Source organism: Hoplias malabaricus, chromosome 4, assembly GCF_029633855.1.
Source record: "Hoplias malabaricus isolate fHopMal1 chromosome 4, fHopMal1.hap1, whole genome shotgun sequence".
Taxonomy (NCBI): Eukaryota; Metazoa; Chordata; class Actinopteri; order Characiformes; family Erythrinidae; genus Hoplias; species Hoplias malabaricus.
The window spans coordinates 3,548,434-3,562,089 of NC_089803.1; the positions used below are offsets into that span (position 1 = coordinate 3,548,434).

Consider the following 13,656-nt stretch of genomic DNA (forward strand, 5'->3'; position numbering starts at 1 on the left):
GTTAGTGGGAATGTGTCATGGAAGCAAAATTGTTTGTGTTATCACGTTACTTTTTATTAGCAAGAATGCATAAAGCGTAACATAAAAAAATGCCTTTTAAATTAATGCCTTGGTTTTAGTGATGTATAATATAATGTGTCTATAACTAAAACATTTATCTATGAGCCATCGTTACCTTGTCTGTTGTATGGCTGAATTTCTTTTAAATATCTATGAAGGTCCATTACTCATATGACTGAGAGTGTTAGTGACTCCTAATTTTGAAAAAGCTCTGGGGCATTGTGGGAAATGAAGTTCCTGTTGTGTGTTTGTGTAGTGTGACATGTAGTTCCACTCAGGAATCCAGGGTAAAACAGACAGTTTATCACATTGACTTACCTGGGCATTGTTCTCTTTTAGACACAGTGTCTAATCAGACCACACCTGCAATCATTTACACCCTTAGTCTCTGAATAATACCTGGAACATTTTGCTGCACAGGTTCCTAAGGTAATAAAAATGAATGCTGTTATAAAAATAACAATATCAGCAAATACAGATCTTCATCTGACGATTCAACCATTGTGGAAAAACAAATACGGACTATTGCTGAAGAACAAAAGACTGTGTGGCAGATTAAAACTGGATAGACTTTTGAAAGATTAACATCTTCAGCATGAGAGCCAAGGTAATTTACAGTGGTGTGAAAAAGTGTTTGCCCCTTTCATTATTTTTTTATTATTTTTTTCATGTTTGTCACCCTTAAATGTTTCAGATCATCAAACAAATCAAGTACAAATCAAGATCATCAAAGAAAACACAAGTAAACACAAAATGCAGCTTTTAAAGAAAAAAAAAATCCAAACCCACATGGCCCTGTGTGAAAAAGTGTTTTCCTCTTGAACCTAATAACCGGTTGGGCCACCCTTAGAAGCAACAACTGCAATCAAGTGTTTGTGGAAACTTACAATGAGTCACATCACTGTGGAGGAACTTTGGCCCACTCATCTTTGCAGAATTCTTGTAATTCAGCCACATTGGGGGGTTTTCGAGCACAAACCACCTTTTTAAGGACATTCCACAGCATCTCAATAGGACTTTTTCTCACTTAATAGTAAATACCTTCATTTAAAAACTGCATTTTGTGTTCACTTCTGTTGTCTTTGTATGATATTTAAATTTATTTGATGATCAGAAACATCTTTAACAAAATTAGTATTTTAACACACTTTGTTTATATATATAGCATTAAACAGCTGTTTGACAATAGATTGACTAGCTCTCCTATGTGACCTCATGTGACATCATCAGCATGACAGATAATTAGCATAAATTGACTGTGTGTGAATGGTAAGCTAGATCTCATATGAATTACAGTCTATGCCTGAGGAAATGCTTATTGGTTGCAACTAAGTATATAGTGAAGCATCAAAAAATCACCAAACCCCATCCCACAAAGGTCACACGGTATGCATGAAGCAGCCAATCCCAAGCATGCAGAATCCCCTAGTGGAGTACCACAGAGGCAGAACACAATAAAACAAACAATGGGATGAACAGGAAATTTGCCGTTCTATTTACAATTTCACCATTTTCTAAATTTATGCATTGAAACATACAGGAATGTTTACTTTTTTGTTTTGTTTTGTCACATCTTGGCACTTTCTTGTTTATTTTCCCCTTCCATGTGGCTCTGTCTTTGTTGTTATTCCTATCTCCGCCCTCGTTTCACTCTAGCTCCACCTTTGTTCCGCCTCCTTGTCATTGTCTTCGTTATCTGTGTCAGGTGTCTCTTGTTAAGTTCGTTTATTTAAGCCCTCTTCCCTCACTTCCTGGTATCGGTCATTTTGTTTTCGTTGTCGTTTGTTTTCGTGGTCGTTTGGTTTCGTTGTCGTTTGGTTTCGTTGTCGTTTCCTTCTTTCTCCCTGTAAAGTCGTGCCGTTATTATAGTGTTTGTTTCTTGTTTCTTGTTTCTGGTTCCTCGTTCGCTCTCTTACTCCTTTCATGACCCTCTAGTTTGTTTGTGTTTTGTAGTGTTTGTATCTCTAGCTTGCCCTGTCTCCTGCTCTTCCCTATGTTTATTGGTCATGCTATTTCGTGTTTCTTGTCAAGTTCGTTTGTTGTGTTTTCTCTTTATTAAATCATCTGTGTTGTAGCGAGTGTGTCCGCCTCCCGTAAATCTACTCCTCACGTCCCCCGCGTGACATGTTTCAACAAAATTTTGACGATCCAGTATAGGTTTATTTTAGGAAAGAAGTTTGGCTATCCCCAGTACCACTTCGTAATGTTCTTGACTATTTTGAAGCCCCTGTGGTTTTGTATATGTTCACAAACTTTACAGGCGTGGAGTCGACTAACTTCATTATGGGTTGAGACATAGTCCTTCCTCCAGGAGAAGAACCTCTCGTACATCTCCTGGTTCTGGTCCAGAGCTTTGAGGTGTTCTGCCAGTTCCCGCGGAGATTGGAAGTCGTCCACATGGATGAAGGAGTCTCTGGGGATAAATTCCTCATAGTTCTCTCGGGGAGGACCTAGAACCACAGGGACGGTGCCAAGCCTCATGGGATTGAAGACCTTCTCTGTAATGTAATCTTTGTGGATGGAGTTCTCAAAGGAGAGGTAAAACTTGCAGCTAGACACTACTTTGTTGTAGTCTTCATTGTCTATTCTTTGTTCAAAATGTCTTCCATAGGCATCAACTTTTATGTGTTTTGATAATTCATTAAAGTACTGCACACGTTTCAGTTTGATGTTCCAGTGGCTGACGATCCAGCACACCAGCTTGTCCTTCAGTGGGATCTGGAAGGGTTCGTCTGTTTCTGAGATTTCTACAATTCTTCCATAGGGAATCCAAATGTCTGCGTCTGTGCGGTAGTTTGACGTCAGGTTGAACAAGACCTCGGCCCCTTTCAGTTGAGGAGTATTAGTTGGAGACTCCATGTTCGTCCAGACCCATTTCTGCCGTGGAGGTCTTGATATATTGAGCAGGTTTTGTAGGTCACCTTTTATCTCTTGAATGTAAAACACAATGGCATGAGCTTTGTCGATTTGTGCTCGATCAACAATAAAATGGCAACCTTTGATCCCATAGACAGGCTCGCAGGAATCCAGATTGAACTGCCTCCTAGGTGGCCAGTACCAGATCAAGATTGTTATTTCAGAAGCATGGTCATTCCCACCTCCTGCAATTTTTACAGACCGAGTCATTTCCTGCTTGTTTTCAGAGCAGTTGGTGATGATCTGTGCACTGAGACAAGTTTCTGTACAGACATTGAACTGAGGTTTACCTGCGCAAGGCAGCCAGTTCATGGTGGGATTGTTATAAACAAAGAAAATCATAGTAAAGCAGATCAGAAGGCCTCCAGCAATGACCAAGGGACAGAAGTGTCTGGATGAAGCTTTCGATGTCATTCTGAAACATTCAGGTACAGAGAAAAGGATTAATATTACATCTGGAGTTTCATTAGTTCAATTCAATTCAAGGTTTGTAATCATGTACATGCCTTATTTTTTATGATATTACATGATCTTGCCCCCCCCCCCCCTCCCCTCCTATGGGTCACTTCATAAACCAGAAAGACAGTAGGAGAAGGTCAACAACAGCTTCTACCAGAGAGGACTGTGTTGTACAATATACTTGTAGTAAGGTTTAATGTTTGTCATTGGGCAAACACTTTTGTCAATTAGATTGATTCGTTACTGGATTTTGTTGTTATTGTAAATTTAAGACACAACTTAAATCAAATAAGGTTTGTAATCATGTACAGTTAAATAACTTTGAATTATTGTGTGATATTGACTATTAGTTTGTAATCACCTGCCCAGGGATTATAGACAGAAATTAGCTTAATAACTAACACTAGCACATTTACTGTAATATAACCTGGACCCAGTGATCCCACTGTGGGGAAACCTGTGGTCAGTCAGGTCACTTCCTTCTTCCAGGTCACTCCTTTGCTTCTCATGTAATGACTACTGGAAAAGTAAGAGATGGATCAAGCACCCAGAAGATGTGAATCTTTGGTGTGTCATTCAAACAATCGTACAGTCTGTAGGAGCTGTGCTGATAAATTTCCCTCAAAAAAAGCCTGGCCCAGGATAGAGATATTTTTGCGTTGACCCACATGTATGAGCTCAAACTTAGTTATCATCATTCCTGGAGAATATATCTGTTCTTATTAATTAAACATTTAATATGAATGAAATGTTGATTAATGTGGGGCAGACATTGACTGTCCTCTTTTACAAATGAACACTGGGTATTAATTGACATATTAATTACAATTATATTATAGAAAACACTTCAGTGAATAACCAGATGAATTAACAATTTAATGTCACACAAGAAGCATGATTACAAGTCAATCAAAGATTATGGGAAATAACATCTTACTAGAATCCATAAAATGAGCAGCAGGAGTCATATAATCAATTTTATTTCTTCACGAAAAGCTGTGTTACTGGTGTGTGAAATAAATATATACTTTTCACCATGAGACTACCTTTTATTGCCACAAGCCTGTTAAACAGTTTAAAGCAGCGCTGGGCAAATCTGTGTACTTCTGAATTATACAGAGCTTCCTCTTCAAACACGTTATCACATCATCTTTAGCACTGCTGTTTTCTAAAATATGTGGCACACTCTTAAAGTCAAATCCTGGGGGCCTGATTTACATTAGTATGGAAACTGAAATGCTGATTAATGTGCACTGTCCCTGATAAATAATTAAATAAATAAATATATGTGAGAGAGACATATTCAAACTATGTTTGACTTTCCCAGTCACTCAAACACTCACGCAGTCGCTCACATTCCCATACACACCTGTGAGCATTTTTACACACTCACAACCCTGGACAGTTTCTCTCTGTCTCTGTCTCTCTCTCTGTCTCTCTCTCTGTCACACACACACACGTCTTGCACAACTAGTCCATAAAAAGTGTTTTTGGAGTGTGGGAGTTAAAACTGGTCCGGTTGTGTTGGAGTGACTGTTCTCATGCTTCTGGAACTGGTTTATGAGCACAGTGTCATGAAGCCTGGTGTCACTGATAACTGTAAAGACATCAGTGTCCTGTACGAATTGGGAGATAATGCAATCTTTAAGGTCACTGAAGTTTAACGTTTTTTTTTTTCTTTTTTTCTCTTCCTCACTTCTTTAGCAATAGTTTTGTTACAGAACCATCAGCATAAACTCTGCTCATCAAACACACTCAGTTCACACAGTGTTTAGAACTTTTTTTTTATCATTTCTAGTTAAGATTAGTTCTATTTAAAAGCTGGAATTAATTAATACTGAATTAAACCTTTAAAACATAATAAATTTTTATCAAACCTGCATGTAAGAAATTAGTTCAAATTGACCATGACCCTCAGGTTGGATCTCCTCTAAGTTACCCTCAGCCTGCCGTCCTTTGGAGCTGGATCCAGGGGAGTCAAGAGACACTAGAGACACCAGGGACGTGAATCAAGAGCATTCCACTTTATTGTACAAAGCACTGAGTATATGTATGTGTGCCTTACATCTACTCTCTAAACCTACAGAATGACAGGGAAAGTGGTGAGGGCATAGATTGATAAAGGAGAGGCATATTCAAGTGTTTAGTCTAAGGGTCTGTGAAAGAAAAGAGACGCAATGTTAGTAGAGGTTAGGATGCTCTTGTATGATAGAGACATGAGCTGTTTCCATGTGCAGAGACAGAGAGAGAGAGAGAGAGAGAGAGAGAGAGAGAGAGAGAGAGAGAGAGAGAGAGACATAATGGTTGCAGTCCTCATAGATTCAAATGGGAAGTTTCTACAAACAGAGACATTTTTCCCAAATCAGAAAAAATCAAAAATTTGGTTCCCAAGGACAAGAGATGCTCAACACATCCTATCAGACAACATCCTTAACAATCCGGCCTACATCATCATTCACACAGGTACAAACGACCTCAGGGCAGAGCAGGAGAGGGTGGGAGAGATGGTCTGCAGTGTAGCAAAGAGAGCCGCAGAAACCCACCCTGACGCCAAGGTCATCGTTTCCACTCTGCTGCCTCGCAAAGACTTCCACCCTGACACCATCCACAGAGTGAATGTAGCCATCTCAAGAGGATGCGCCCTCATCCCAAATGTGCACCTGGCCCACCACTCTGGCCTCTCCACACACCACCTCTATGATCACGTCCACTTAAGCAAACATAGCGTCAAAGAGTTCGCCAAAACACTGAAAGACACCGCACTGGGTCGACACAACGCCCACAACAACAAAACACAGAGAAGAGCGTCCAGTATCACAGAGCTACAACCAGCCCAGCATACTCCAGCAGTCCAACCAGCCCACCGGCCCTCACCACCCACAGCAGCGCTACGTCACCCCACTGCCAGCCCAGCACACACAGCAGGTCTCCCAAACCAACCAGGAAACAGAGACATGGCGACCTCACTCTCCCAGCAGCACAGCCCTCAGCAGAGGTACAGCTACGCTGACGCCCTCAGAGGAACACACCGCACTCAAATGGGTGAGATCAAGCAGTTACTGCAGTACATCTGCACCAGACTCATATAAAACTGCACAGACTCACACGAGCCCCAGGAGAAATGCACATCTATAAATGTACATTGTTTATAAGGATCAATCTAATCTTAAAATATAAATCTAACATGGCTTCACTTTCAGTTATTTCATGGAACATTCTAGGACTAAAATCTTCAGCTTTTGGTTTAAAAAGCTTGAGCAGTGATTTTAAAGAATGCATTAAAACCCTTGACATCGTTATTTTACAGGAGACATGGTGCAAGTCAGACATCGTCACTCACTGTCCCAAAGGGTACAGAGAAATCATAGTCCCACCACAAAAACTGAGCACAGTACGCCAAGGAAGATACTCAGGAGAAAGAAAACCTACATCAATATATAGACATGTTAAAAACAGGAAAATATTCTCTTTGGATTAAAATCAGAAACACAGTAGTCTCTTCACAGAAAGATATATTCCTCTGTGCTGTATACATCCCACCCTCAGAGTCCCCGTACTACTCTGAAGACATGTTCTCTGAGCTGGAGAGAGAGGCGTGCCATTTCCAGGCCCAGGGAAATGTGCTTGTCTGCGGGGACCTGAACGCAAGAACAGGGACACTACCAGACTACACACTTGTGCGGCACGGTGGCTTAGTGGTTAGCACGTTCGCCTCCCAGCGATGGGATCTTGGGTTCAAGTCCCTTCTGGGTGGAGTTTCCATGTTCTCTCCGTGTCTGTGTGGGTTTCCTCCGGGGGCTCCGGTTTCCTCCCACAGTCCAAAAACATGGAGGGTAGGTGAACTGGCTTCTCTAATAACTGTCCTGGTGTGTGAGTGAATGAGTGTGTATGTGAATGAATGTCTGTATGTGTGAGTGAATGAGTGTGAGCCCAGATATGGATTGGCGCTCTGTCCTGGGTTAAACCCTAGTCCTCCAGGTGGACGGTCATTCCTGGTCGAGAGTACGCTGTGCCCGTTTGGCTGCCGCTTCTCACCAGTGTGTGTGTGTGTGTGGATTGAGTGTTCTGAGCAGTGTGGATTGTAAAGCGTCCTTGGGTGTGTATAGATACATATATATAATATATATATATGTATATAAGTGTAAAGATACATACACACACACATACACACAAAATACAAAATACCTTTCATGAACAATTCTCTGTGCCCCCACAGAAACAACTACGATGGTGTCGTAAACAGAAACAGAGATCCAAACAATACCCACATACGCCTTCTTTACTGTGAAACACTAAAGCTGTATAAACGTACATCAGAACCAAAAAAGCTCAGTACATCACCAAGCACCTGGCACTAATTGAGAAGTCCATCAGAACAAACCAGTTCTGGACAAATTGGAACAACCTAAAAAAGAAAGATTATGAAGAATTGGCGATTCAAAATGGAGAAACATGGACCAACCATTTCCAAAAAAGTAGAATTAGATCCAAATTCTGAACAAAACACAATAAACACAAAACTTGAACAATTAGAACTGATGATCAAAAAAAAAAAAAAAAAACAGAACCTATTGGACTTCACAATTACTGAGCAGGAGCTTAAAGAGAAAATTAAAAAACTTAAACCAAACAAAGCATCTGGACCTGACGGCATCTTAAACGAGATGCTAAAATGCACCAGTTCAAAATCCCAATTGGCCACTTTAAAGCTGTTTAACCTGGTTCTGAGTGTAGGTCACTTCCCTGAGATCTGGAACCGTGGACTGATAACACCCATTATTAAATCTGGAGATATATTCAACCCCAATAATTACTGAGGCATCTGTGTGAACAGTGACCTGGGGAAGTTACTGTGTACTAATTTAAACTCTAGAATATTATACTTCCTAATTAAGCACAGTCTTGAAGAATCCAGTCTTGGGTCAGATTGGATTTTTACCAAATCACTGCACATCTGATCACCCTACACCCTACACACCCTGATTGATAAATATATTGTCCAAAATAAATCCAAAATATTTGCACATTTTATTGACTTTAAAAAGGCATTTGATTTCATTTGGCACCAAGGATTATTTTATAGACTTTTACAAAGTGGTGTAGGGGGTAAAGCCTATTATCTGATTAAATCAATGTATACATCAAACAAGTGCGGTATAAAAAATTGGCCACAAACAAACAAAATCCTTCTCTCAGGAGCACGGAATGAGACAGGGCTGTTCTCTTGGGAGCATGGAGTGAGACAGGGCTGCTGCTTAAGCCCAAAACTATTTAACATTTATATAAATTAATTAGCCACAATTCTGGAGCGTTCTGCAGCGCCCGGTCTCACTCTGCAAGACTCAGAGATTAAATGCCTGCTCTATGCAGACGACCTGGTTCTGCTGTCTACAGCAGAGTCTACAGCAGAACCTGGACCTGCTGGAGCAGTTCTGTCAGAAATGGGCCCTTACAGTCACCCTGAAAAAGACCAAAACGGTGATATTTCAGAAGAGCAACAAGGAGCAACACACACATTTCTATTAGGTACAAACCAAATTAGTCACTTGTAGCGTGGTAACACTATTTGAAATATTTCTGCTTAATGGTGATTATAAATTATTATTATTACTAATTTTAGATAACAATATTAATAATTTATCAGAAATTGGGATACTTTTCGCGCTAGGGAGTGAGTTTCAGGATTTTCAGACTTTATGAACAAAGTCTCTAAACAATATTATTTCAAATCAAAGAATATTTTATAGAAAAGGAAAAATAATTATTTGATACATAGCATAATTATCAAATCTTAACAATGGGATCCACGCAGGGGAAGCCGATATTATGATTTAATAATTGGCTAGGCCATATGACTTGTGATTAATATGTGTTGCTAAATGAAGTTAATTAATATGTTAATTTATCAAGAGACTTAATTAGACATCAGCTTCTGAAAATTATATTTTTATGAGCTAGCTTACACTTGGCGCAGATCAACCAACCGATGGGTACAGCGGTTCCGTTGCGGTGACAGCAGAGAGTCCAAGCCTGGCTCTTCCGGTTCTCCCTGTGGGATCTGCTGAGGCTGGGTTCGCTCAGGAGTCATCACTTACGGGGCAGGCCACTTCAGGCGCCCTCAGAGCATTGTGACATCAGTTGAAGAATTTCCTCTGGCTCACTGTCCTGGTTGGGATTCCCCGAAATGAGGAGGCATCGAAAGGAGCGCTCTCTGTTTTTCCAATTTTCAGAAGTGATTTCTTGAAGTCTGCATCAACCGTTATTATACTAATTATCAACTAATCTCAGAGGTGGCACCTTATTCTGGCCAAAAATAAGTTTCACCTGCTTTGATCAGCTGTAAAACGAGGCTTTGATTGGGCAACAAAAAAACGACAAACACAAAATAAATTGAGACTCGCTGACGGAGTTATTTCTACAGGCTTCCATCTGATTCAATCACTGAATTAAGCAATGCTAACTGACCCAAGGCGTCCCTTGTTTGGTTGCATAAAATTCAGTAGTCTCTAACACACACAGCTGTGGAATGTAAAGTTTTGAAGAAAGACAGTCAAAGGCTGAGACTTAAAATTTCTCCGTTCCTTGATTTAGATCCAGAGTCTGAAAAAGGTTCAGCATACCTGGGCCTTCCTCCACTACTTTCCGCCCTTTTTTCAGTTTTGTGGTCCAGTAGGACATTCAAATACATTTTCAAAGCTGATGTCCTCCTATCAGTGTGTATGGGTGCATGTTGGTTGTTGTTGCTTGTGTAATGAAGGAATTCTAATTACTTATGTGTAGGTCTTGTTCAAATGAAACCTCGAGAGCTGGTTCTTTGACATTGCCCTCGGTTTCATATCTAAAACTTGGGGGCCCGCCTCTCTGGGCTCTCTTGTGTCTAACAAACTTAACCATTTTATCAGACCAAGTTTCTAACCTGCTCTGTAGGGCTCGAGTGCGTTTGAATTAGAACCAAGCTATACCAAAGGTCAAAAGATATTCTAATCCTACCAGTGCAACTAGTAAGGTGTACTTCTCGAGTTGCTGTAGACAGAATCTCCTGTACTAAGGATAGAGGAACCAGATAGGGGGGAATCCTCCCCATGGCTAAGCTATCCACAGAGGAGCTGATTTCTTGTAGCATATCAGACAATAGCATATTCACAAGCTGGATGTGGGCAAGGTCAAGTTGTACTACTGAAATCAAAGAGTTAACCATCTGGAGAGTTTTGTTCAAAGCGACACTGTGAGCATTGAGTACCACGACGGTGCCTTGTAGGGTTTGCCCAATGGTTTGCAGGTGTTGTTGCTGCTTGTTTAATTGGGTTTTAATGTTAGGAATTTCAGCCTGCAATTCCCCTACTTGATGTGGGATCAAATGTCCATGATGTGCCTTCGCGGGCCCCTTGTTTGGCTAAGCTATCTGCCTGGTCATTGAGTTCTTTGTCATCTCCCAGGATTTGGGAGTGGCCCCTCACTTTCTTCCAGTAGATCTGTAGGTCATGTGTGTCTACCAAGCGTTCACACGACACGAAGCTCTTTGTGTTTGACTGGCTTTTTGTTTGATGTGGTGTAGTTGTTGGTTTTCCACCATTTCAAGTGGCATGTGAAGCTTAGGTGCACGTAGTTGGGGTCTGTGCAGATCACCAACATTTGTATGCTTTTCTGGGCCGCAGACTGAATTGTTATGAGAATTCCTGCTATTTCAGCATATTGGGAGGACTGAGCACCCAATTTGAACATTAGGGGTTCGTGAGGCCACCCGTTTATTCCAACAATGCCCACCCCTGCCATTAGTGTGTGTTCTTGGCGGAATGAACAACTATCTACATATGCAGTGACAAGGTCTTTACATGTGTTAGAGTCAAAATAGTGGTGGTTCACCATGGTTAGTATGAGGGTTCCAGGAGTCTGTGGCACTTGGCAAGGAATGTCTTCTTAGCATCGCCTGCAGGAGGCAGGGCCTGTGCCTAGAGGGCTCTTGTAACTTTGTGCATAACGTACCTTCAAGTCAAAGCTTTGGAGAGCCATTAGCCAGGAGGCTACTCGAGTGTTAGTCACTACACCTTCTCAAACTCGTTGGCTGTTCAGGAAAGTGACTGGCTGATGATGAGTTTCAGCAATCACATTCTGACCACCTAGGTAGTTGGAGAAATGTTTGACTGCCCACACTGTGATTAGTAGTGGTTTTTCTAAATCACTATATTTGTGTTCAGCAGCCAGCATAGTTTTACTAGCATAGGCTATGATACGTTTGTCTTGGTCATGTAATTGATACCAACCGGAACTAAGACAGTGGTCAGAGAATCCCACTTCTAGGTAGAATTCTTTGCTACTGTCGGGATAGGCAAGGCATGGGGCCGTGAACAATTTTGCTTTCAGTGCTTGCATGGCTTGTTCCTGGGCTTCACCCCAGGTGAATTTAGTAGATCATAAAGTGGACGGGCTAGGTCCGCATAGTTTTCAATGAACTGGCGTGAGTAGTTGCATACCCCTAAGAAACTACGGAGTTCCTTAAGATTGGTTGGTGCTGCGAGGTCTGTTACCCCTTGCACTCGACTCACTTGTGGTTCAACGACATCAGTGCTTATGAGTAGACCGACCTAATTCACCTTTTTTCTGCACCATTGACATTTGGAGCTGGTCAAGAACATGATCAATCTCTTCAATGTGTGCATGTAAGGAGTGGTTACGCATGAGGATGTCATCCACATATATCAGGGTGCCTCGCTCGTGGGCATCAGGGCATGCTTTGTTCAAGAAAATGTTGAACTCTGCTGGCAAGTTGGCATACCCGAAGGGGCACCAAGTGAATGTATACTGTCGGTTCGCGAAGGTGAAAGCTAGCCTGTGTTGGTCTTCTGCTTGCACCGGGATAATCCAGAATCCAGAGGCTACATCGATGGTGGAAAATTATTTAGCGTTTCGGACTGAGGGAAGTTCTTGCTCTAATGGTGTCATTGGCCACCGAGACAATGGAACCTGTTGATTAAGTTTACGATAATCAATGGTCAGGCGCCATTGACCATTGGGTTTTAAGACAGACCATAATGGTGTAGAGTATGTGCTGCTGCAGGGTTGAAAGATGCCCTTTTCCAACAAGTCATCGATGATTTCCTTTACCGGTCCATATGATGCCAATGGGATTTTGTATTGGCGGACAAACGTGGGTGGTGGTCCTGGATGAGTTGGAATGTGCACTGAGTGAATGTCAGTGAGACCACAGTCTGCTGAATCTTTGGCTAAATATTTTTGATATTTATGAAGCACACCACGGAGTTTCTTGCGTTCTTCTTCACTTTGGAGTGCATCTGCTCCCTTTAGAACATGTTCCATTTGAATCATAAATTTAGAGTCAGATAGCTTTTTGGATTGTGGGGACTCCAAGTGTCATTTGATGATCATCAGCTAGATCTATTCTGCAAATAGTGTCTTTGCTCGTGTCCAGAGCTGAGAAGAGAGCAACGGCTCATGTTGGTTGAGTATAGAACACCTTTGGTTCTGGGTGCTCAAGGAGCAGGGACTCAGGCATTGGTCCTATAATAGGGATTCGCAACTCAAAATCATGGAATTTCGTAATGACCAACCAACCTAAAGGAGATGAATTAGGAATTGTTAAGGGTTGAGCGGTTTCATTTCGTACAAACAGATAGGTGGATCTTGCTCGTGTTTCCACCAAAGGTGTGGCTTCTAAGGTGAGACCTAGTTCAAAGAACTGAGGTGATGGTTTGAAAAGCGCATGAGCATGACTTAAGTGTTGACCAGGCCACATGACCAAGTGGATGTGTACATTTGCGGTGTTCGCGGGTACCACAAGGGAACCTTGGTTGGCAACCTAACATACTTCAGGAATGGTTTGTCCTGACTCTAGGTTGCTGGGATCTGAGGAAAAGGTTTCTGTTGAAATTTCAATCAAGGACCACAGCACATTATTGAGGGTGTCTACGTGGACATCAAGGTGCACCAAGAAATCACTTCCAATGTAAGTGTCATGTGGCAAGCTAGGGACGACCAAGAAGTAATGGGTGAGTACCCTTTTGTTCCACTGGATGGTTAGAGCACAAATTCCATCAGTGGGTGACATTAATTTTGATGTTGGGTAGAGAGGAAAGTGACAAGGACTGCTCACCAAAGGAATATTTGGTTGAGTGAGGCGCAGGGTCTCAAAGAATGTTCTGCTTATGGCGGACTTGTCAGTCCACAGAGCCAGAATGGCATTGTCAATGTGATGATCTTGCAATT

The 13,656-nt window shown here is 41.6% G+C and overlaps 1 protein-coding gene across 1 annotated transcript; it reads right to left on the reverse strand.

Moving 5' to 3' along the window:
* Positions 1-2,241: 2,241 nt before the first annotated feature.
* LOC136695236 (4-galactosyl-N-acetylglucosaminide 3-alpha-L-fucosyltransferase 9-like) lies at positions 2,242-3,436 on the reverse strand. The gene has a single exon (XM_066669173.1). It carries the CDS (start codon positions 3,388-3,390, stop codon positions 2,242-2,244), a length of 1,149 nt encoding a protein of 382 aa, XP_066525270.1. The 5' UTR covers positions 3,391-3,436.
* Between the last annotated feature and the right edge of the window lie 10,220 nt (positions 3,437-13,656).